General features: G+C 34.2%; 1 protein-coding gene across 1 annotated transcript in view; it reads left to right on the forward strand.

Annotated features, from left to right (window-relative positions):
* LRP1B (LDL receptor related protein 1B) overlaps window positions 1–22,404 on the forward strand; it is a 575,589-nt gene that overhangs the window by 495,528 nt on the left and 57,657 nt on the right. The window contains exons 66-76 of the mRNA XM_075152715.1: window positions 1,896–2,012; window positions 9,797–9,903; window positions 10,577–10,706; window positions 11,747–11,853; window positions 12,771–12,903; window positions 16,189–16,311; window positions 16,858–16,980; window positions 17,239–17,376; window positions 17,873–18,007; window positions 19,050–19,169; window positions 21,391–21,632. Coding sequence (XP_075008816.1) covers window positions 1,896–2,012; window positions 9,797–9,903; window positions 10,577–10,706; window positions 11,747–11,853; window positions 12,771–12,903; window positions 16,189–16,311; window positions 16,858–16,980; window positions 17,239–17,376; window positions 17,873–18,007; window positions 19,050–19,169; window positions 21,391–21,632 — 1,475 coding nt within the window. The remainder of the gene's footprint in view (window positions 1–1,895; window positions 2,013–9,796; window positions 9,904–10,576; window positions 10,707–11,746; window positions 11,854–12,770; window positions 12,904–16,188; window positions 16,312–16,857; window positions 16,981–17,238; window positions 17,377–17,872; window positions 18,008–19,049; window positions 19,170–21,390; window positions 21,633–22,404) is intronic.

Genomic DNA, 22,404 nt, shown 5'->3' on the forward strand with positions numbered 1-22,404 from the left:
CTTTGTGTTTGGTAAAAATAGCATAAGAAAAGAAGGATTAATATTCAAGTGGTAATCATAAGGTTAGACTACACTTGCATAAATTAAAAAAAAAAAAATTCTAGCCTTTCTTCACAAGTGTGAAGAGGCAATGCTAGAAAATGGATTTACCGTCCTTGAGAACTAGGTAATTCTTTATGAGGAATAAGAAAAAATATATTGCATGTTCTTTTCATCCTAGCAGATAGCTGAAATGAAGGGATGGCATGTCTGTGTATTACTGATTAGATCTTGGTATTTCTATTGAATGTGGAAGGATAAATAGAATATAATCTATCATTAGTCTTTAGGACTCATTTTGTGGGCAGATATGTTAATGGGAGATTGTAGACTTTACCAGAAGTACTTTAATAAATATAGGATGGATTTCTGGTTTGAAAGTTGATCTTTTGCAAAGCTACAGAAACAAAATACAAGAGTGTCTTATTTTCAGGGAGAGGGGGATATTTTTATGTTTTGTAATGTTAAATATTTTTTAAGTGCTTGCCAATGCAAGTATTTGAAATGTCACGATTGAAATGTCATAGACTGTCATCTTGAGAAACATCATAGGAAAAAGTATTTTGGAAGAAAACTACATACAATCACGATATTGGCAGAGAATAAGGAACAAATGCAAAAGGCAGTATTGTAATTACCAAATTTTTGAGTGTACACAACTGAGCTGCAACACCATTACCTCCACCTTCTTGATACCCAAATGCAGTTTTGATTTATCACTCTAGTTCCGGAACCACACCTAAAATAAAGCACAAAAAGCAGCTGTTTGGGCCGTAGCATCAAATCTAATACCTCTAATTTGTGGTCCTTTCCATTTCACAGGCAGAGAAAGCAGGTTGATTTAAGCTAGTGTTTCAGTCCTCTTTCGTTCTGTCAGTTATTAGAACTCATTGAGTTGCCGTGATAACAGTATGAAGTCTGAACTGATGTGCTGTGAAACAACCTAATGGAAATTTTAAAAATTTCTATTGAAATATCATCACAGTGACATGTAATTTTAAATATGTCATTGAGGCTTTTACAAAGCAAACTCTTTTTTTCAAGAAAATGTCACTGATAGCTTTTTAATTTACTTCATTTCATCTCAGTCCTTAGAACCTGAAATAATTACTCAAGAAGTAAAAAATATAAATAAAATGCAGAGGCAGCTCCTTCCTACTGGAGGAGTTCAGGATGTTCATGCATCTCCAAGAGGCTTTGCCTACACTGCTACGCTGTAAACAGGAAAGCTCATTGAAAATTTACTGCATGAAGAAAATTAATCTCAGTTTAGCATTATATGCTTTATAATGTTTTACTTTGTATAAGTAGACTTCCAGTCCAAGACATCAGAAGGTGAAAATGTAAATCAAAATGCAAAGTTTTCTGTCACGTATGATTAGTCTTAAATTATTATATCCGAACATAACTTTTGAGGAATATGTATTTTGTGCATTTTCAAATAAATATTCTTGTGGTTTACTGTGATCTGATCTTTTGTAAAGCATTCTTACAGATAAATTCAAGGAAAAGTCAATGCAGTTTTTGAGATTCAGTGCAATAATACCCTCCCCTCAAACTAATTTGTGATCACTTCTGAATTTCATATTTTTTACTTTAAATGACACTGTGTACAGTCCATATTTTAATTTTATCATCAAATTTATGACCATATCTCTTTTGGTATGAATGAATAAATAGAATCTTAAAGAATGTGGTATGAGAAATAAATTATTTCTGAAAGTAACATTTCAAGTAGTATGGTTGCTCCTTCTTAAATGTATCTAGCGATATTGTCATGTCACTGTTTAGTACCAGTCTTTCCCATTTTGACTCTTTGTCTGCAATGATGTAAATGATATTCATCTTAATTACAGATAAAAAAACTTGTGGGCCTCATGAATTCCAGTGCAAAAACAACAACTGTATTCCAGATCATTGGAGATGTGACAGCCAAAACGATTGTGGTGATAATTCTGATGAAGAAAACTGTAGTAAGTAACTTTTACCTAAGACAATATTATAAGGAGTGGAGTTAGCTTAGCAACATGTAAGAGGAAACTTTTCAATTTTGATAAACTGCATGTGTATATTTTTATACAATGCCATCTGATCCGTTGAAAATCAGTTGACCAGAATTGAAAATGTCCCTTGCTGAAATTCTCCAATTTTATTCATTCTTATAAAAAGCTGTAATTCTGTATCAGCTATGCAAAAATGCCTGACCTGTGACTTCTCAATAATCTGATTAATTCAAAATAAATATTACAATTAGTATACCGTTGTCAATAAGTTACATATCGCATTTCTTATCTCTAGATAAGAATCATAAAAACTGCTCAGTGATACAGTGATAAAAATTTGTTAACAATAAAGTTTGATCAAACACTACCTGCCCATTATATTCATTATATTCCTGAGATGATTTGGCTTGTTTTGTATCATGAGAAGTCCATTTCTATAATACTTAATCTCATTAAAAAGTAGATTATGTTATTCAAAGTAGCTCAGTTAGCCCGGTTCTCTCCTATCTATGAGGAACCTGAATGCCTAATAAATCTCCGTAATACCACTTGCAGTGAGTTAATTTAGATCTGGTTCTTAGGAAGAAATGACAAATTCTTAATGGTTTTATCTCATAATCATTGTCTTTATAAAATATTTCAAGAGGGAAATGCCACAAATAGTTCTGGAGTGCCTTCTTTTCAGTTGACAATTTCTGTTGTTTTTTTTCTTTTTTACTTAGAAATTCCAGAAATTAATATCTTGTTGTGTAGATAATCTTAAATGCGTATTCCTGATTGTATATCATGAATGTATATTTAGTATATTCAAGGTATTAACCTAGAAAGCTTAATAAATTAGGCGTTCTAATGCTGAGTATGTGCTGTCTGCCCCTTTCTCCAATTCGAGACAGTGTCTATAGGTACAGGATGTCTGAAGACTAGCTCATTCTTCTTGGAAGATTAAAGTGGATTTGTCTGCCTTTTAATTACTACCTACATTTGAAAATATTGCGAGTTACTGCAAGGGATAATGCTGTAGTTTTCATATGCAAGTGTTTCATCTAAAGGGGGAAATGTCATGTGCCTCTCAGTAGTCACTCAGAGCCATTTATTGTTATACCTGGGGGGGTGTTGACACACAAAAGCCTTCTTAACTTTGTGAGCGATTTTACTTAGGAATTGATTATTAGTGCCAGTGGGATTCTTCCATTTTCATTTATATTATAAGTACCAAGAAATCATTTAATGTTCTCTTATTCTCATGTAAAAATCAAATAAGGAGACATAGTTTTGCTATAGCGCTATTAATCTACATGACTAGATAATCTTTTGAAAATTTGAAAATTAAAAAAAAAACAACTTCCACAAAATATTATTGCTGTCTGCAAAATAAGTGTCAAGCACCATTTGAAATTTGCTATGTGTGAAGTGGGTTTTATTTATCAGCCAGTATTAATAATTTTCTTCCTTAAAGTTTAGATTATCATAGTACAAAGTGATTAAAAAAAAAAAGTTCAAATAATGAGGGAGCAATCATCTATCCTTTTTTTTTTTTTAATATTTATTAAGCTTGCTGTCTTTGTGTTCATATCAATAATTAAGTTATATATTCAGTTCTTGGCTGTTCTCTAGACTTGCAGATAAAGAAATCTGTAGTTAGTTGTAATGGATGGAATTAGTGAATTGAGAGTACCCAGACTGAGCCAGTGCATCAGACTAAAGGCCGGACTGGTGAACTGTAGTTTGCGTTAGCTTTTTTTTCGTTTTCTTTTGCTTGTCAAGTGCATACTTCACATCTAACTCTTGAATCCCATATTCTGCTGTTTAAATTAAATACAGTAGCCTGACACAGCTGTGAAATTCAAAACCTTGAAAGCATTGGGAAAATACATAATACTGTTCAGTTGTTTGAAATAGATGTATAAAATTCTTTATAGGCTGTCAAGCCACTTATAGAATAAAGTGTAATGAAACAAATATACACAAAATTAGAAGTTCGAAAGCATTTGACAAAATATATTACATTGCACATTACAATAAGTTGTTCATAGCATACATGAATATACAAAGGGCTTGTCAGGCAACTATACAGAAAATGAGTTGTTTCTCAAGAATGCAGAATGAATTCATTGAATTATAGAAATTCAGCTCAAGTATTTACATTTCTCTATATAGTTTCTTCGCATGCACACACAGCATCCTGGTGAAGTTATCAGAAGTGAAACAGAATGCATGTTAAAAAATATCACATATGGGTGTGAAAAATTATTAGTGGTATAATGCAAATAGTTGTGCCCGTTGTGATTTTGTTCTTTAACTGTATTTGTCTTACGGTCTGTTGTTCTTTAACTATATTTGGACCCTCCCAAATAAGTAAGAGTTGTTAAGAAGGTTATAGGTCCATACTGAGTTATAACTAAGCAAAGTAGAATGCATTTTTAACTCTTCTGAGTTAATATCTTTTTGGAGGGGGAATTTGCTTTCAGAGTTTATTTGGATTTTTAAAAACAAATTAGAGCAAAAATAGTATTTTCTCTTTCAGGAAACTTCAAAAAATGAAAATTCCATAGTAATGACTATCTTATTCCTGCTGAAAAGAAGGCATCAGAAATGTTTTATTGAATATAATTAAAGAAAATATAATACACTGTAAACTTTGAAGCAAAGCAAATGTAATAATGCTGTAGAAAGACATGAATTCAATCAGTGTAAAAATATTACTATTGCTAGAGAATCTTCTCAATGCTATTTTGTTGCTCCTACAAGTTGTAAAGAAAACAAATGAGCTAACTTTGTCCTGGGATAAGTTTGTATCCAAAAGGCAGCGAGAACTAGCAATTATTTAATGTTTAAGTGAAAACGTTTTAAAGCAGCATATTGCAAGAAACTGAGCTGGAATGTCTCATAATGTCATCTTGAGTAAATTTTGATTGGACAGTGCTCTAAATTCACATTCTTTACATTGCCTAAGGCTCAGCTGACTTGGTGCAAAGTCAGACAATGGCTAGTGTCAGTTTTCTAAAAGCAGCTAGGTGTCAATGCTAGCCAAAGGCAAGTCTGCTACTTTAGTATGATAAAATGATGTCTACCCAAGGTTTCTTCTTTTATGTACACCCACCAGTCTTATGCCTAGATTAACAAAGAACAAGTGTCGTCTTTGTTTTGGTGAAATACAATGCTAAGTAAAGTTATTGAAAATAAATAAGTAAAGAAAATCTGCATTTAATGCCACATTAAATATACGAAAAAACCCCATCTATGACTATTTTAATTATCTTGTGTTTACAGGCATTCATTCTGCAGGGTGGTCCATGTTATTGTTTTTAGCAGTATTGTAATGGAGAATTATAAGGAAGGGCGTTTTTGTTTTTTGCTCCTCTTCCATTTTGTCATGTGTACTGGTTTTGGCTGGGATAGGCTTAATTTTCTTCACAGTGGCTCCTATAGTGCTGTGGTTTGGATTTGTGACCAAAACAGTGTTGGTGACACACTGATGTTTTAGTTGTTGCTGAACAGTGCTTGCACAGCATCAAGGCCTTTTCTGTTTCTCATGCTGCCCCACCAGCGAGTAGGCTGGGGGTGCACAAGAATTTGGGAGAGGACACAGCTGGGACAGCTGACCCCAACTGACCAGAGGGATATTCCATTCCATATGATGTCACGCACAGCAATAAAACGCTGGGGAAAAGGAGGAAGGGGGCATGTTTAGAGTTACGGCATTTGTTTTCTCAAGACCGTTACACGTGATGAAGCCCTGCTTTCCTGGAAGCAGCTAAACACCAGTCTGCAGATGGGAAGTAGTGAATGAATTATTATTTTGCTTTGCTTGTGCACGCAGCTTTTGCTTTACTTATTAAAGTGTCTTTATGTCAACGCACAAGTTTTCGAACTTTTACCCTTCTGAGTGGCTGTGTGTGGCTCAGCTGCCCTCCGGGGTTAACTTTCCACATCATGATAATACTGTTTCGCTGATGTTATGTGGATGCATCATACTGGATACTCTGGCTTAGCTTATTGAAAGATTTCAACTCTAACACAACCATCTAGTAGTAGATCTGATGAATATTCATTCATTACAAGAAAGTGTGGCCTAAGTATGTCCCCTAATTCCTTTAAATCTTTGTGATCTACTGCCAAATGCCAGGATGAATCGAGGTCAATGTACACTTCTAACTCATTTTGGTTGAGGTGCTCCTATCCCACGTTTGTATTGCTGTTACTTCTTTTTCTATGTACAAGTTCCACATTTCTTGTTATACAAATTAGTTTCTCTAAAAGTTTGCATTGTAACAGCTGTTACAAGACATAGAATTCTCACAAGGAGCAAACATATTTATTCTGTACAAATACAGGTTAAAAATACACTATAAGTTTGAACTTCATATCCTATTTTAGGAAAAAAAGTTATGTTTTTTTTTCTATCAAACTTGTATATCAGTACATCAGTCTCCTAAAAAATCCTTTCCATTCATGACTTAGTGCAATATCTATGCCTATTAAATGCAAAATTGAACCCCAAATATGAAATCACTTTAAATGTTTCTCATGAGATCCTTTTCTCGCTACCATTTAAGTTGATAACAAATGTCTGTTGACTCTACAGATTATTTTCAGACTTTAAAATGTGAAAGTAGATCATCTTATATGCTGTGTTTCAAATAAAATTTTTTCTAATAATTAAAAAAAGCTTTTCTCGGGAAGGAGTTTCAGTGTTTTTGTAAAGCAGAAGCTGAAAGATGCTGTCCATCATTGGTTATACAGAAGTCTATTAATACTTATTCCTTTCACTAACAGTCTGATGGAAAAGTACTCTTCTATGTTCATATGTAAATCACAGAGATGTATTCCAGCAGCAGAAGAAATATTTCTTGCAAACAGAGAATTGAGAAGTTGGCTCATTGTGTACATTTTTCCAGAATCAAATCTCTGTTTATAAATAATTCATTAGCAGTATAGAAAATGTATTTGCTTATATTTTGCAAATCAATATAGAAACATGACAAATGTTTATTTGCATGTGAATTACTTTTTCCATAAATTATTTCCTTTACATAATTTATCATACCGTGAACTTCCTCTTCCTGGCCTGTTGACAACAAAAAGAATCAAATGTCAGTGATTTGCTAACATTCATACGATGAGCTTTTGCTTTGAAAAAAATTCGAAGTATTATGTGTATAATCTAAGAATCCATATAAATGCTAACCTTTGATTTGCTTAAATATAATATTGCTGGAGAACTGATGCAATTGCTGTAGAACTGCTTTTATTATGACTTTCCTACAACTTCAAAATGAAAAGTTGTGCCTACCTGAAAAATGAAATTTCTCTTAAAAACTTTCAAACAAGGTCATTTTCACTTTTTTTAATGAAGTGAAGAAAAAAAAAGTAGCTGAAAGGTTTATTAAAACTATTCCTTTCTTGAAACAGTTTTTGATTTTTATGAATCCAGAAAAAACCCTAAGTTCAACTTTACCTTAGATCTGTGCAACTCTTATCTAGTATATTCTCATGCTGGTATTTACCAAATTCTTCTCAAATGGAAGCCTCTAATTTTGTGTTTGCTTTCCTTGATCACTATGGTACGTTTTTCAAAAGCATTCAAGCTTCCACCTTCCATAGCTAGCTAAAGGACCCTTTAGCATTACCCAATCCATACCATACTGTCCATTGCTACTGTCTGCTTTCAGTCTCTCCTCTTTATTTTTTACCCTTCCTCCATTGATTTAGTCGCTGTCATTTACCATTTGCTTGAACTCTTCCCATCTCTCTGTTGAAAAGGTCTTACTAATTAATCCTTATTCTTGATCATAGAATCATAGAATCATAGAATCATACAGGTTGGAAAAGACCTCTAAGATCATCGTGTCCAACCGTCAACCCAACACACCATGCCCACTACACCATGTCCCTAAGGGCCTCATCTACACGTCTTTTAAATACCTCCAGGGATGGTGACTCAACCACTTCCCTGGGCAGCCTGTTCCAAGGCCTGACCACTCTTTCAGTAAAGAAATTTCTCCTAATGTTCAATCTAAACCTCCGTTGGTGCAACTTGAGGCCATTTCCTCTTGTCCTATCGCTAGTTACTTGGCAGAAGAGACCAACCCCCACCTCGCTACAACCTCCTTTCAGGTAGTTGTAGAGCGCGATGAGGTCTCCCCTCAGCCTCCTCTTCTCCAGGCTAAACAACCCCAGTTCCCTCAGCCGCTCCTCATAAGGCTTGTGCTCCAGGCCCTTCACCAGCTTCGTTGCCCTCCTCTGGACACGCTCTAGCACCTCCATGTCCTTCTTGTAGTGAGGGGCCCAAAACTGAACACAGTATTCGAGGTGCGGCCTCACCAGTGCCGAGTACAGGGGCAAATGACAATGTGATGTCACATTATTTACATAATGCAATGTTTACTATGATGGAAATAATCCCTCAAATAATCGTTGTTTGCTTTTTCAGTCCTGCTTTCCCAAAGCTCTCTGACTGGCAAAGTCTAAATTGCATGTGGAGACTTGCTTAAATTTTGCTCAATCCCCACTACTTCTCTACCTTTTTTTAATCTAGCGGCCTAAAGTCCAGACATTAACTTCATTTTTTCCAATGTCTTTTGTAGTGGTCCTCATTTTCAGGAGGAAAGCACATAGTATTCTGCTGGGGGAATCTTCCACACTGGTCCCCTTGCCAGTGTTTTTGTGGCAGCGGTAGTGAAAACGCAGAGCTGTGCAGACAGTGCAGTAAATAGGCTGAAACAACCAATCTCACCTTCTCAGGATTAATCCACCACTCCCTGCAGCCTGCTTCTCCTGTTTGCTTTGCCTGTACCTTGAATTAATTTTGTGGGTACTCTTCCTCTTTATTGTGTCCACCTTTTATAATGACTTCAGACCTCCCTGTGTTTTGTTTCTTCCCAGGGAGTAGAACAACATACCCATTTATCACAAAATATCCCACTTATCTTCCAATCTTTACTGTCTCCTATCCATCTGTAAGCTCCTTAGATTCTTTTTATCTAACATCTCCCTTCTGTTTACCTAAAATTACTTGAAAATTCCATCCTTATCCTTACCTTTTTGTTCCTTTTCTGTGTTTTCTAACAAATTGACAGTAGTGTATTTTTATGAAAGTATACTGTCCATTGACTTTTGCAACTCACTGTATTCTCATTCTGTTAAATCTCTAACAATTTTGTCAGTGTTTAAGTCAGTGGATTATTGTCATGCTTCTGCCCATACTTTATTTCTGGAAAATGGATTTTACTTGAAACTCCAAACCTTAAATCTTAGGCATTCCATTTACCATCTCAAAACTGTTCCCCTGCATGCTTAGCACAGGGGAAGCTGGCTCTTGACACACACACATGTGTTAAAAGGTATGGGATAAATGGTATGCTGTTGCGTGGTGGAAGGTCAAAGATCTGGTTAGTTCTACTCACATTGAATATTAACAGGTGCAAAATGAATTTCTAGTCTGTGGTACATATCTCACAAAACCTGTAATAACATACAAAGTAATATTTATATAGTCAGCATCATATAATTTTCCAAAGAAATTTGATAGAACTGAAATGAAAGTATTTTCATTATTACCTTACTATACGTAAAAGAAATTTAGTTATAAAATGTTATGAAACAAAATCTTACAGAAAAAAAAGTCCTTATAGTTTGCTAGTTAGTAGTTTTGAATTTGTTATAGTCATTCATTGATTGATTGGGGAGTTTTATGTATAAAATATGTTATGGAAATGCTAATAAACCTAGGGTTGTTACTTTTCTTTATTCAGAACCTCAAACATGCACTTTGAAAGACTTTCTTTGTGCAAATGGAGACTGTGTTTCAGCAAGATTCTGGTGTGATGGAGACTATGACTGTGCTGACGGCTCAGATGAGGTAGGCTTCTTCCAGGAAAAATATTTCTTTAGAAATTTAGTAGTTTTATATTGTTGGAGAATGGATTCCCACATATGAATATTTTAAAAAGCAGCAAAGGGTATTCTACACATTAATCCATATACGCAAATGTCTTTACTAAATTAAAAACTAAATTAAAAATAAACCTATTGAAATAGTTATCCTAAAAAGAGAACATGCAAATAAAATCAAGTCATGTTTAACAATAATCTACATCTTTTTGTCCCAGTAATGATCTGGACCTCTTCCCATCCTGGAAATATTTTGTGTCCTGGTTGGGGAACCACTCTTTCTACACACAGCAGTGGTTTGGTTTGGTTTATGAGGGTTTTTTTTTGAGAAAACAACATGTAGACTGTTTCTTGTGTAGCAGAAGCTCACTGGATATTTGCTTTGCTGTTTTTCTGTTTTTTCCTGTTCCTTTTGTCCCTTTTCCTTTCCTGCCAGTGCTGGACCTCAGGTGCTTCCCACCTGCTTAGAAGGTGAAGCCACCTTTCATGAATCATATCTACAAATATATTTTATTTCACAAGGCATTACTGTATTTCATAGTGTGGAGGAGTACAGGCTGTAACTTCTCTGATCAGCTGTATATTTACCAATGTTTATATTAAACTCTTGATCTCGTATATACATTGTTTTTATTTACCAGAGGTATTGTGAAACAGGCTGTTCAAGAGATCAGTTCCAGTGTTCCAATGGTCACTGCATATCAGCAAAATGGAAATGTGATGGTCATGAAGACTGCAAACTTGGGGATGATGAGAAAAATTGTGAACCAGGTATTGTCTTAAATAATGCTGAGAAATAAAATAAAGCAAGGAATAAATCAGAATGAACAAGGAGAAAATAAATCAACAAATCAAGATTCCTTGTGCGCTAGGAGTAGGGAGGAGTGCAAAGAAATCTGAAATACTTTCTTTTGAATGTGAATCCTTGTGTCGTTCTACTCATGTTTTGAAAACCCCACTTATGTACAGCTATGCAATATGAAGCTTGTTGGGGGGAATGGTATTTAATTTAATTATATTGAAATACAATTTGATAATGTATGCTCAGCTTATAAAATTCTGCTCTGAATAGAGAAGTAGTTCTTGGCATGTTAGTAAAGTGTCTCTGGGGATTTTTTGCTTTGTGGTGTTCATTCAATTTTTACTAGTCCTTATGCAAAGGTTTTCTCTAGCAAATTATTATTTTTGTTGTTATTGTTTTATTTCCTCATTACTGTTGGAAAATGCAGTTGTTTATTTTTGCAGGAATTTTCCTAAATTTTTTGTAAACTTCATCTAGATAGGTGCAACTGGTAGAAGCCTATGACAAAACTCCCCTGATTTACAATGCAACAAAAATATCCACTAGTGTTAAATAAAACTAACTAATATGTATTTATTTTAATTGTAATAATGTATACTTTCTAAGCCCATGGTTTCTTATAAATTAAGCTTATTTAATTATAAACACTTACACAACTGTAGCTAAACCCTAAGCCTGTTTTAAAGAATGCAATTTTTTTAATATACTTGTTCTATGAATATGTGTATGTGTGTAGTAACCATCGTTACCAAGTACAAGGAAAACACAAAAAGAAATTTCTCAGTGATAAAACACAAATATCCATTCCCTATCATTATACATTTTACTTAGGATGCAACAATTAAGTTTTGTCAAATATTTCATTGTAGTTTACGAACATTTGGAAAAGCTCTGGTCAGCTACAAATAATGTTTGCTCACTATCTTAACCGGATGAAAACATTAAATTATAAAGCAACTTATTTATTAATTCTCTTTTTCTTAATGCTAAAATATGTGTTTGTAACCAGCATCTCCAACCTGCTCTCCAAGTGAGTACGTGTGTGCAAGTGGAGGCTGTATTTCGGCATCTTTGAAATGTAATGGAGAGTATGACTGTGCTGATGGATCTGATGAGGTAGCTGACAAATTTCTGTTGTTTTTTTTTTTTCCCCCCTACCATCTGACATGAAATTTGTTAACAGTTTTAGAACTAAAAATAATTAAAAGGGCAAATGGGTTTTTTTTGCATCCATGAACACTGTCAGATAACTTAGCCCCATGATTTTGGTTCCCTGGTGGTTACATTGCATTATGTTTGTTTCCTCTGTGGCCACCTTTTGGAGTAGACAAATTTGTTTCCCCTGAGTCAAAACCTGAGCGTGTTTCTAGGGGAGTTGTCTTCAGGGACTGCTCTGTACTGGCAGCGTGGACAAGTTTGTGTCACATTTGGCTGCCTCTGTCCTCTAGATTCATCTAATACAATCCTAGCAGGCACTGCAGCCTCCGTGGGCCTTCATGGCTCTTCCTTCAGTGCTCTTCCTACATGTTACACTGTTGATATCTTTTTAAAAAATTACCACCTTCATGAACAACTTCAAGGAAAAAGACCAAAAATAGTTCTTATTTCTCAGAGCCATAAAGGTGCCGGTTAGAGCCTGAAGGATGCCTGACCCAAATGCTACTCAGTGCAGGTGAAGACAATCCACTCCAGGGATTTCTAGTCCTGATCAATGTGGATATGAGCCAGTTTGCACTAACTGGCCTCATGTCCAGGGTTGGTTCTCTTAGGGCAGTTGACTTCAGAAATGTGAATGTAGCCATTGTTTCCACTGCTAATACTAAGCAACATGAAGAAGTAATATCAGAACATATATAATGTGTGGTTATAATTTCACTTGGACTTCAGTAACTATTTAAATTGCACATTCTGTTGTCACGGACAACTTTATTGTATTAAATACATAAGGCAACGAAAAACAGCAGTGGTTATTTTTGTTAGGTTTGTCTTTAAGTATGTTGTTGTTTTTCTCATTCATATCTGTATTCCCACAGATGGATTGTGTAACAGAATGCAAAGAAGATCAGTTTCGATGCAAAAATAAGGCCTACTGTATCCCTGTCAGATGGCTTTGTGATGGGATCCACGACTGTGTGGATGGCAGTGACGAGGAAAACTGTGACCAAGGCAAGAGACACTTTTCTTTAAAAGGCTTACTTTATTGGGTTTTGTGTTAATACGTGTTGTAAGTTAGTGTTACCCTGGCCATTCTGAGTGATGAAATGAAAGCTCTGTGACCTCTTTCTACAAAGACAGTATAGCAGCTTCACAAGCGATTTGCAGGACGAAGCAAAACCTACACTGTTTATAACTCACAGCTCATTGTTCCTTCTTTGTGTTTCCTTCCCCAATGACCAAAAGGTTGTGTTATTACTGGAAGCATATTCTGTCTCATCAGAGAAATCGGTAATAAATCCAGTTAATTTACAGTTTTATAGGCAACAATAAATTACAAAGCCATGCAACATAAGGAAAAATTGCTCAATAAGTAATCTTAAGACCCCAGTTTTCTATTTATTTCCATGGAGATGAAATGTTGCAACTAACCAGAACCCATAAAACCACATTTTGAATTCTCGCTCTCCTTAGAGAGCAGAACTATGCACGTAAGTTGATTCACGTGAAGCTAAACACTACGGTCAGACTTCCATGCTTATGATTAAACTTCCAAATATGTTTTCGAGAAGTACATCTGTTGGTCTGATTCTCATAGTTGCTGCAAATTCACAAATCTTGTTCTAATATGTCTTTTCAATTGAGCATTCATATATATTTACATACATATCTATATATACATACACACACATAGATGTATGCAATTAAACATTATTAAATGAGTTCCCCATAGTATTCCTTCTGAGGGTAAGACCATGCAAGCCTTTTTCTGATTTTTTTTGGCTTTAGCTTCAGCTACCAGGCAGTAGCGATGTAACTCTGCACAAAATTCTTAGTAAGTGTAGTAATTCAGTAATTATGACAAGCACAGAACTTCATACTCAAATTAAAGACTTTTTTTTAAAAAGCAAAATTTTACTCAGCGTTTTGTCGGCTTCTTGTTTTTTCCAGATTTTTCTTCTTTCCTTTCTTTAAAGTGAGTAGTTCTGTGTGTTAGTCATCTACAATCATATGATATGTGTGTAACTTCAAAAGCATAATGCAGTACAATAATAAGTAATAATAATCAGAGATGAAGCAAGCAACTGTGGAGCAAAATATCCTTCCCTTATTTTGTCATAAGTCATCAACACTTACCATTAGGAAAAAAAAGAAGTTATATGGGATGATTAAGTTTGAAAGAGAGACCAGAAAATGAAGAAAATGGGAAGAATGTTCCAGAGATGTTTATATGTTATTTGGAAGTGTTGAAGAATGAATTGTTTTGAGAGGACTGAGATCAACAAAGTTTTAAAAAACTTCTAGTCCATTTTAAAACTGCTTTTAAAATATCTGGACTGTATCCCTTTAAAAACCAATGAAGTGTAAGTAAGTAGTAATGCGCTTATTTTATCTGAAGCCCACATTATTCTTTGGATAGCATAATGGAGCTTCTGTGAACTGCAAATTGCTTATAATGCGATAAGAAGCCTTTTGCCTAGTTGGTTATTGCTATAATAACCAAAGTATTCTTTGTATTTATGTCACAATTATGATTTCTGTTATAGAAATCTATTCTATAAAGGAATTATGACAGGCAGAGCAATCACATGAAACAAATGCCAGTTTATCTCACTGATAACTAATTTTTTCCTCTTTGGAAATACGGCGAACACAAATGGAGTTTTATTCTACAGCATTCTAAGACAATCTCCATAATATTTATCTGTAGCCCACTGTGCATATTTATAAACATAGCTCTTTTCAATCTTATTATACAACTAGAATTATAGTTTTATTGTGATTACACACACAATTATTTATATTCATGTCTTTCATCATGAAGAATACTTGAATTTTATGTATTTTTCCTTGGATGATAATAAAGAATATTTCTGTTAATGTTCATAAGTTATACTTGCAATGGGAGTGAATTATATTTGGCAACATAGTGTGAGAGTTCCCAACATCCTCTTACATGGTGGGTGTTTCATGCAAATTAATTTTCTGGAAAAAAAATTTAAACCATTCTGAACCCTTTATAGCGAAAGAAAGCCTTCTGTTGATTTTAATGGGGTGTGAGCAGGGCACTGAATGAATAAGTGAAAAGCCACTGGAGCCTGATCTAACTATTAGGATGGTTGTAATGCATTGAGGTAAGCCAGGGTGAGAGTTTTGGTCTTATATAAAATTTTGTTGTTTCCTCCTCTGCAGGTACACAGCTTTATTTCTTTTATACTCTACTCCTCTCAGGAAACTGAGAATCCAGTTACTGTAAAAACGTGTTATGTAGAAGATTAATTTAAAGAAGTTTCCATAACTTTGTTGATTGGTAGTGATAAAATTTAGTTATAATTTTGAAAGAAAATGCCTTCTTACTGCTACACATATTAAAACTGAATCCAGCTTGAACCAATTTTTAAAGCTTGAGCACTCCAGCTTGAAGCATTTTCTCTCACCCTCTGTTTCATTTTGTTAGATGATTTAGAGTTCAGTTAATACTAAAGTTACACGGAAGAACTTATTCTTGCTGCATCTGTGTTCAGTAAATATCCTAATGAGAAATTTCAGAAGTTACAAAAAGGAAGAGACTGTTAGAGGTCACCTACTCTTATCCACTCTCTGCCTACATGCCTAGATCTTCCCTAATTACAGAGTTTATAGTTGATGGGGATGTTACAAGCCTATTACTCCTCAGGAGAAGAAAACGATGCTACCTCATGGCTGAGGGACCGCAATCACTTTGTCTCTTCTGAACACAGTTTGTGTCTCAGAGGGAGTAGGAATAGGTGGAGGACCAGACATTCATGTGAAACAAACCTGGACCAAAGTGGCCTTTCACAAGTTTGACCGTATTTCAGTCTTCCTGTTTGTACATTCTCTGACAGCACAAATTACAAATTACTGATGTACCCAGCCAGGTCTTTTCTGAAAGGCAGCATCACCAAAGGAAGTTACAGACAGAAAGATAGTTTAAGCATCTCCTGGCTAAATGCAAGGGGAACATACCTAGCTGGTGAGTTGTCGGTGTCTGTCTTTGATAATTGCCCTTTCTAGTCAGGCCAAATAGGTAATTCCTAGCTAACAGTCATGAAAAGAAAAAGAAGTGTATGGTCAAGGAAGAGATTTTTTTAAATGACTATTTCTCTCTGCTTCTCCAACCCTTTCATTTGGGATTTGTTCGTTTAGTTATGCTATGTGTGTCATTCTCTGCAGATAGTATGTGATAAGTGGTTGTACTGGTTTTATCGAGGATTGATGTTCTTTCTTTTGTCTTTCTGTTTTCTTCGGTTTTTTCCTGTCTTTTCACCCTCCCAGGGGGAAATATATGTAGAGCTGATGAATTTTTGTGCAATAATTCCCTCTGCAAACTGCATTTTTGGGTTTGTGATGGCGAGAATGACTGTGGGGATAACTCTGATGAAGTTGCTGAGATGTGTGGTATGACATTACATTTTTCAATGCTTTTCATGTAGTAAAGCAAGAAATGACGTAACATACATAAATATATAAGGACATATGTGTCTAAGTTTTCTTTATTTTGCTTTTAGAAGATTAGCTTGAAATGTGGGATATAGTTTTCTCTTGTTATTGCTACTCACGTAGCAATTTCAGATAAGATACTTGTGAGAAATTAATCTTTTTGTAGGAAATGCACAGATGGGAAAAAGTAACTTCTACATTGAAATATTGATTATCATTAAATTTCCTACTTCCTTTGTTTTATTTCTGTCATATTTACTGATTCTTAAAAAGAAGCATAATTACCCTTATCACACAAAATAATTTCATTCCCTAAATGAAGAACTTACACTGTAAACGTTGTTGACGTGTTATTCCATTACGTATCAGAAGTTAAAATCAAGTACCATTCATATGTCAAGTACAACTGTATTCCCATGCCTGTTATTGCTTTGATAAGGAAGCATTAAAGAAAGTTCAAGAATTCTAGCTGGGTAATAGCTGATTCTTTTTTTTAATATACAGTAAAGTTTCCATGCCCTCCAACAAGGCCGTACAGATGTAGAAACAACAGGGTTTGTCTGCGACCTGAGCAGATTTGCAATGAGGTTGATGACTGTGGTGATAACTCGGATGAAGATCACTGTGGTAGGTGATATTACCTTTCAAGGCATTCAGATCAAAGAAAACAACTTGAAGGCAAACTTTGTTACAGAGATCTGCTTGTCCTTCAGTAAAGCTTAACTGGAGGTTAGTAGATCAGAATTTGAAATTGAAAGAAATTAAGCTTGAAATAATTTCTAGTTGCTTAATGCTTCATGGTCATTCCCATTTGTATGTGTCTAAAATAATCTAAGAATCTTAAATACTAATTTATTTTTCTCTTATTAATTTGTAATTATATAGATAAAATCACATATAAAGCAAGACCATGTAAAAAAGATGAGTTTGCTTGTAATGATAAGAAATGTATTCCAATGGAGCTACAGTGCGATTGGTTTGATGACTGTGGAGATGGTTCAGATGAGCAAGACTGCAAAATAAGTGAGTTTGGCTGACAAGATATGTTTTTGTGATTGTAGCAGAAAAGAAATAATTAACTGAGGCTTTAATCCATGCAAAACCTACTCAACAACACAGAAGTTAATTAAACCTAAAGTTAATTTTTTAATTAAATAAAGAGTTAATTCTGTTTGACATACCACATGAGGAAGGCAAATTTTATGGCAGTTCAGGTTGTAGTAGTTTTTAGAATAGTTCTTGAGCTTTTTAAGTAGTTCAGCTATAAGTTGATTGCATTTTATTTCATATTTGCAACAAGACAAATTTTAGTATTAAATTCTTGATGTGAAATGAAGTATCTCAGTTCAATACTGTCAATTTATATGCATATGCAGGAAATACTGTAATGTCATATATTTGTTTAAAATTTACCTGATACCCTTTTAACAGAAAGATAAATTTGTTTTATGTTGTTATTTTAGATCTCTTTTTTAACAGTTTAAACAAGTGGTTTTTTAGACATTTTGTTTATGTTTAGGTGTCGCTGAATATACATGTGAAGATAATGTGAATCCTTGTGGAGATGATGCATACTGTAATCAAACAAAAACATCCCTACTGTGTCAGTGTAAACCTGGATTTCAGAGAAACGAGAGGAATAGACAATGCGAAGGTACAGAACTTTTCCATCATCCCTTGCTGTAAAGTATTAAAAGTCAACTGCGTAGTCAATTTTCTATGCTGGAGAAGGAGATACATATCACATATTTTTTTCCACAGACTAAAAACTGTTTCATAGCTATGGGATTAAGAAATCAGGAAAAGAAACTGAAAGGATTTACAAGATATAGATTTATGCATTCTACCTGGAGAGGTTATTAAAGATTAACATTGGTTATGAATGTCGAAAGGTTCAGGTCAGAGCATTAAATGATTTTAAAATTTGAGGGGTAAATTGGGTGATTTAAGGTCTAGTAGATTATTTAACTGAGCAATTGGGATTGGTGTTTCAGTCGGTATATACGAATATTTTGAGATGCTTAAAATAATGAAGATGCATAAAACTGAAAATTGAAATGAAAATAAACAGATTGAAAGTAAAATACTTTAGAAAATGTAGCCTTAATATATATGATGCCACACTGGTCAGAAAAAAAGACGTAGTTTTTATAATGAAAGAGTTGATCAAAAAGATAAGATAAATCTACCTTCCCAAAGAATGGGATGCGAATTCATTTTCTTACTGGTGAGTAGTAACTTAGAAGTGGAGATCACCTCAGTGGAACTATCAAAGTGAATAGATACTTGCATACAAAAACTTCATTGTTTGGCTCTTAAAAAAAAGGTATACACAGGAGGTTTTCCAGTAAGGGATGATCATGTAGTTTTGACTGTAACAGAGATAAGTATGTTGGCAATAACTGTACAGACTTTTTCATTCTCAAAGTTGATTTCAAGCTCTAATGATTATAGATTCATATAATCTTCATATAAGAAGGATGCAGAAATAATATAAAATATCTTTCTGAGATATGTTGATTGCAGCAGAAATAACATTAGTGATAATTGCAGGAGGCTTCCTTTTACTGTTGCAGGTTATACCAATGCTTACGAGTTTCTTTCGTTCATCTGCATTGTTCCCTGATGTTCTGAATGTGTTAAATGATAATGTGTTAAAACTATAGGTATATAAATTACAGTTCTTTTCCTCATAGATATCAATGAGTGTATGGTATTTGGTGCCTGCTCCCAACACTGCAGTAATATTAAGGGGTCATACAAATGTGCATGCGAGAAAAATTATAAGGAGAGGAATAACAGTTGCATAGCAAAAGGTAAGGCTATACAAATCAAAATAGATTGACAGTACTAAATCATTTGTTATGTACATGGTTGGTAACACTAATGTGTTGCATATACAATTTATTTTTAGATAAATATTTCTTGAATAGTGCACAGAAATAATTCTCAAAACCACTCAGATATACCTTTCATTTTGGTAAGCAGTAAATTCTTAATCACTTCCACATAAATGAACATACTTAATATGAAAGTCCATTTCCAACTCCAGCTTTCTCTATTTACAAAAAGATACACACAAATAAGAAAAACAGATTATATATTAGCAAGCATGTAAACATTTTGGTAAAGCTTTAGAACCTTGAGAGAAGAATCAACTGTTGCGTAGAAACATGTTTTAGAACTTTAGGAAAAAATTAAGTAGTATTTGGAGTTAACATGTTTTGCTTGTCTTGTTGATAAATCTTATATAAGTCATTTAAGTGGAGTTTTTCTAAGTATAGTCACCTAAGAATATACTCCACATATAAATCAGCGACCTAGACCACGGTCCAGTGAAGGTAAAGAAATATGCATACATAGATGTTATTTCTGTCTTTCATAAGGCAGAGGTATTGCACAAAATGGAGGTAATAGTTAAGTCTGGGTGTTATGTAACATTTAAATCATTTTAGAATTAAACAAGCAATAATCCAGCTGCCTGAGTAAAGTTAACATAATCCTTATGGATCTGTATCTGAATAAGTGAAAGTATGATCCTAGAACCTCACCTGCAATTTAGTGAGATTTTGGTGTGAATTTGACTTAGACCTTCACTTGGAGTCTTCGGTGCAAAATGAATGCTGAAGTTATAAGGGGTGGCTCCTTATACATCTCTGTGCGTATCTGGTGCACAACTATGAGCGTTCCTGATCCGAACCTTATGGCCAGTAAGCACGTGTTGTGGACATACATCCTAGAACCATAACAGATTATATCATGCTAATTCCAGTTCTTCCTTCTTTGTAGCACGCCAGTCAGTAATGTAGATACACCAGTGCTGGGTAGCTAGATGGTGATAGTCAGGTATCTTACATGCTTTGTTCACATTTTCTTGAAGCAAACTTATGGGAAGAACACATTAATGAGTCATTAGTAATATCCTCTATACGTAACGTGGACTCTATCAGGATTTAGCATTGTTACCTATTACTGAAGAAGCACTCAGATTACGACATAGGAACAAACAAAGTTACTAATTGTGGATAGCGGCTTGTTATTATAGAAACACAGACACAATTCTGAGGGCTTATAATTTAAAAATCTGGGAATCGTTATCCTACAGCTGAATTTTTCACAAGCTTCATTTCAATTGTAATGCAGTTAGTGGTTCCCTCTTTCCCTCATTGATACTTGCTTTAATGGAATTCCTCTTCTTGTATTTAGCAGGAGGGAACAAATGATTTTTGGTATTTCATACTCATAAGAAGGAAATGTATTGGACAGATATTATTATAAGTTGATTCTCTATGGATAAATGTGATATAAATTGGAAATCTAAAAAATTGCAAGTGCATTCTAATGTATCCAGCAGATTTGAAACTTTCTCAAAACTTAATGAATAGATACCAGAGAGCATTTTCTTATGAATAACGTATTTTACAACATCTGAATCAAGATAGTAACTAGGTATGGATAAATACCAGACATTCACAGGTATCCATAAATGTTAACTATCTGAAGGAGATGTAAGGTACAACTGCATATGTTCTGTAGCAGCTTTAGTCCAGTTTGCTCATGTTATAGTCAATTTCAAAACTTCACTGCCTTCACTAAAGATAGGATCATTCCACTTCTAATTTCCAATTAAGCAATTCAAAATAATGCTTGCTGACAAGTTTGTGTTCCTTTAATATATACATTTAGGACCCATACACATTTGGATTTAGGCACAATGTGCATATAAAAATACGTAGCAATTCATATGGGCTTAATGCGTAATATCCCCTGTTTGTGTATACTGCTTAAAGTGTTCAAATTCTTATATTACATATGCCTTAAAATATAGTCTTAGGTGTCACAATGTGAGCTTGGTTATCAGGGTATGAAGAGTTGCATTTATTGCCTAGAGTGTTTTTGCAGTCTTCAACAATCAGAAAATAATTTTAACATAAGAAATTATATCAGATAAACACCAAAAAGCTACTTGAGTGAAAAACACTGATTTTGCATTAGTTGACATTTACCTTATTTTTGTTTCATTATAATAACCCCTAGGCTCTGAAGATCAAGTTCTCTATGTTGCTAATGACACTGACATCCTGGGTTTTGCATATCCATTCAACTACAGTGATGTTCATCAGCAAATATCACATATTGAACATAATTCAAGGATAACTGGAATGGATGCATATTTTCAAGGGGATATGATTGTTTGGAGTACTCAGTTCAACCCAGGAGGGATTTTCTACAGAAAACTTCATGACAGAGAGAGAAGGCAAAGTAACAGTGGCTTGATAGTAAGTGATCAAAATCAAAGATTACATGATACAAATTTTTTTCGATATACTTTTCTATTCTGATTGTCTATAATGTGCTGATTTAGTAAATTTAAACTTCTGTCTGATAATGATTTTATTCAAATGGCATGTATGTCTACTAATGCCTTTCCATTCAAGACTCTGAGAGACTTGATCAAGTCTCTGAGAGACGAAAACGATAGTATTTAAAAAAGTTTTCTACAGAGAAGTAACCAGTAGGTTAGAGGTCTGGAAAGACTGTATACCATGAAGATTTTTTATTTTTAGAGAGAAGAGAGGATATAATAGACATATATAAGCAACACATGGTTTAAAGAAAGGCATGAACTTCAAATACTTGGAAAACAGAAAATGTAGATAGGCCAAAGACAGGCCTGGTTTCCATAATGACCAGGTAAACAATAATATTAGCAAGGCTACGGCAAATATTTAAAAATTAGAACAATTAAGTATTTATTCCTTTATACGTTGAACTGCATAGTATCTTCTTTTGAATAAGCATAAATGTAATTTTGCACTTTACAACAGAAATGTAGATTTTTAGAACCTAGGGTAATTTCAAGTGGTCTTTACTTGAAAAAAAAAAAAGCAGATTGATACTCATTTTGCCTAATATGTTTCTACAAAATTCTTAAGGAAGCATTAGTGCCAAACTGAAAATAACAATGTGATCTTTACATTGGTGTTTCTATAATGCTGTAAATTTTGATTTTTTTTTTTTTTTTTTTTTACTTTTTATTAAATGTGATGA

Source organism: Calonectris borealis, chromosome 6 (assembly GCF_964195595.1).
Source record: "Calonectris borealis chromosome 6, bCalBor7.hap1.2, whole genome shotgun sequence".
Lineage (NCBI taxonomy): Eukaryota > Metazoa > Chordata > Aves > Procellariiformes > Procellariidae > Calonectris > Calonectris borealis.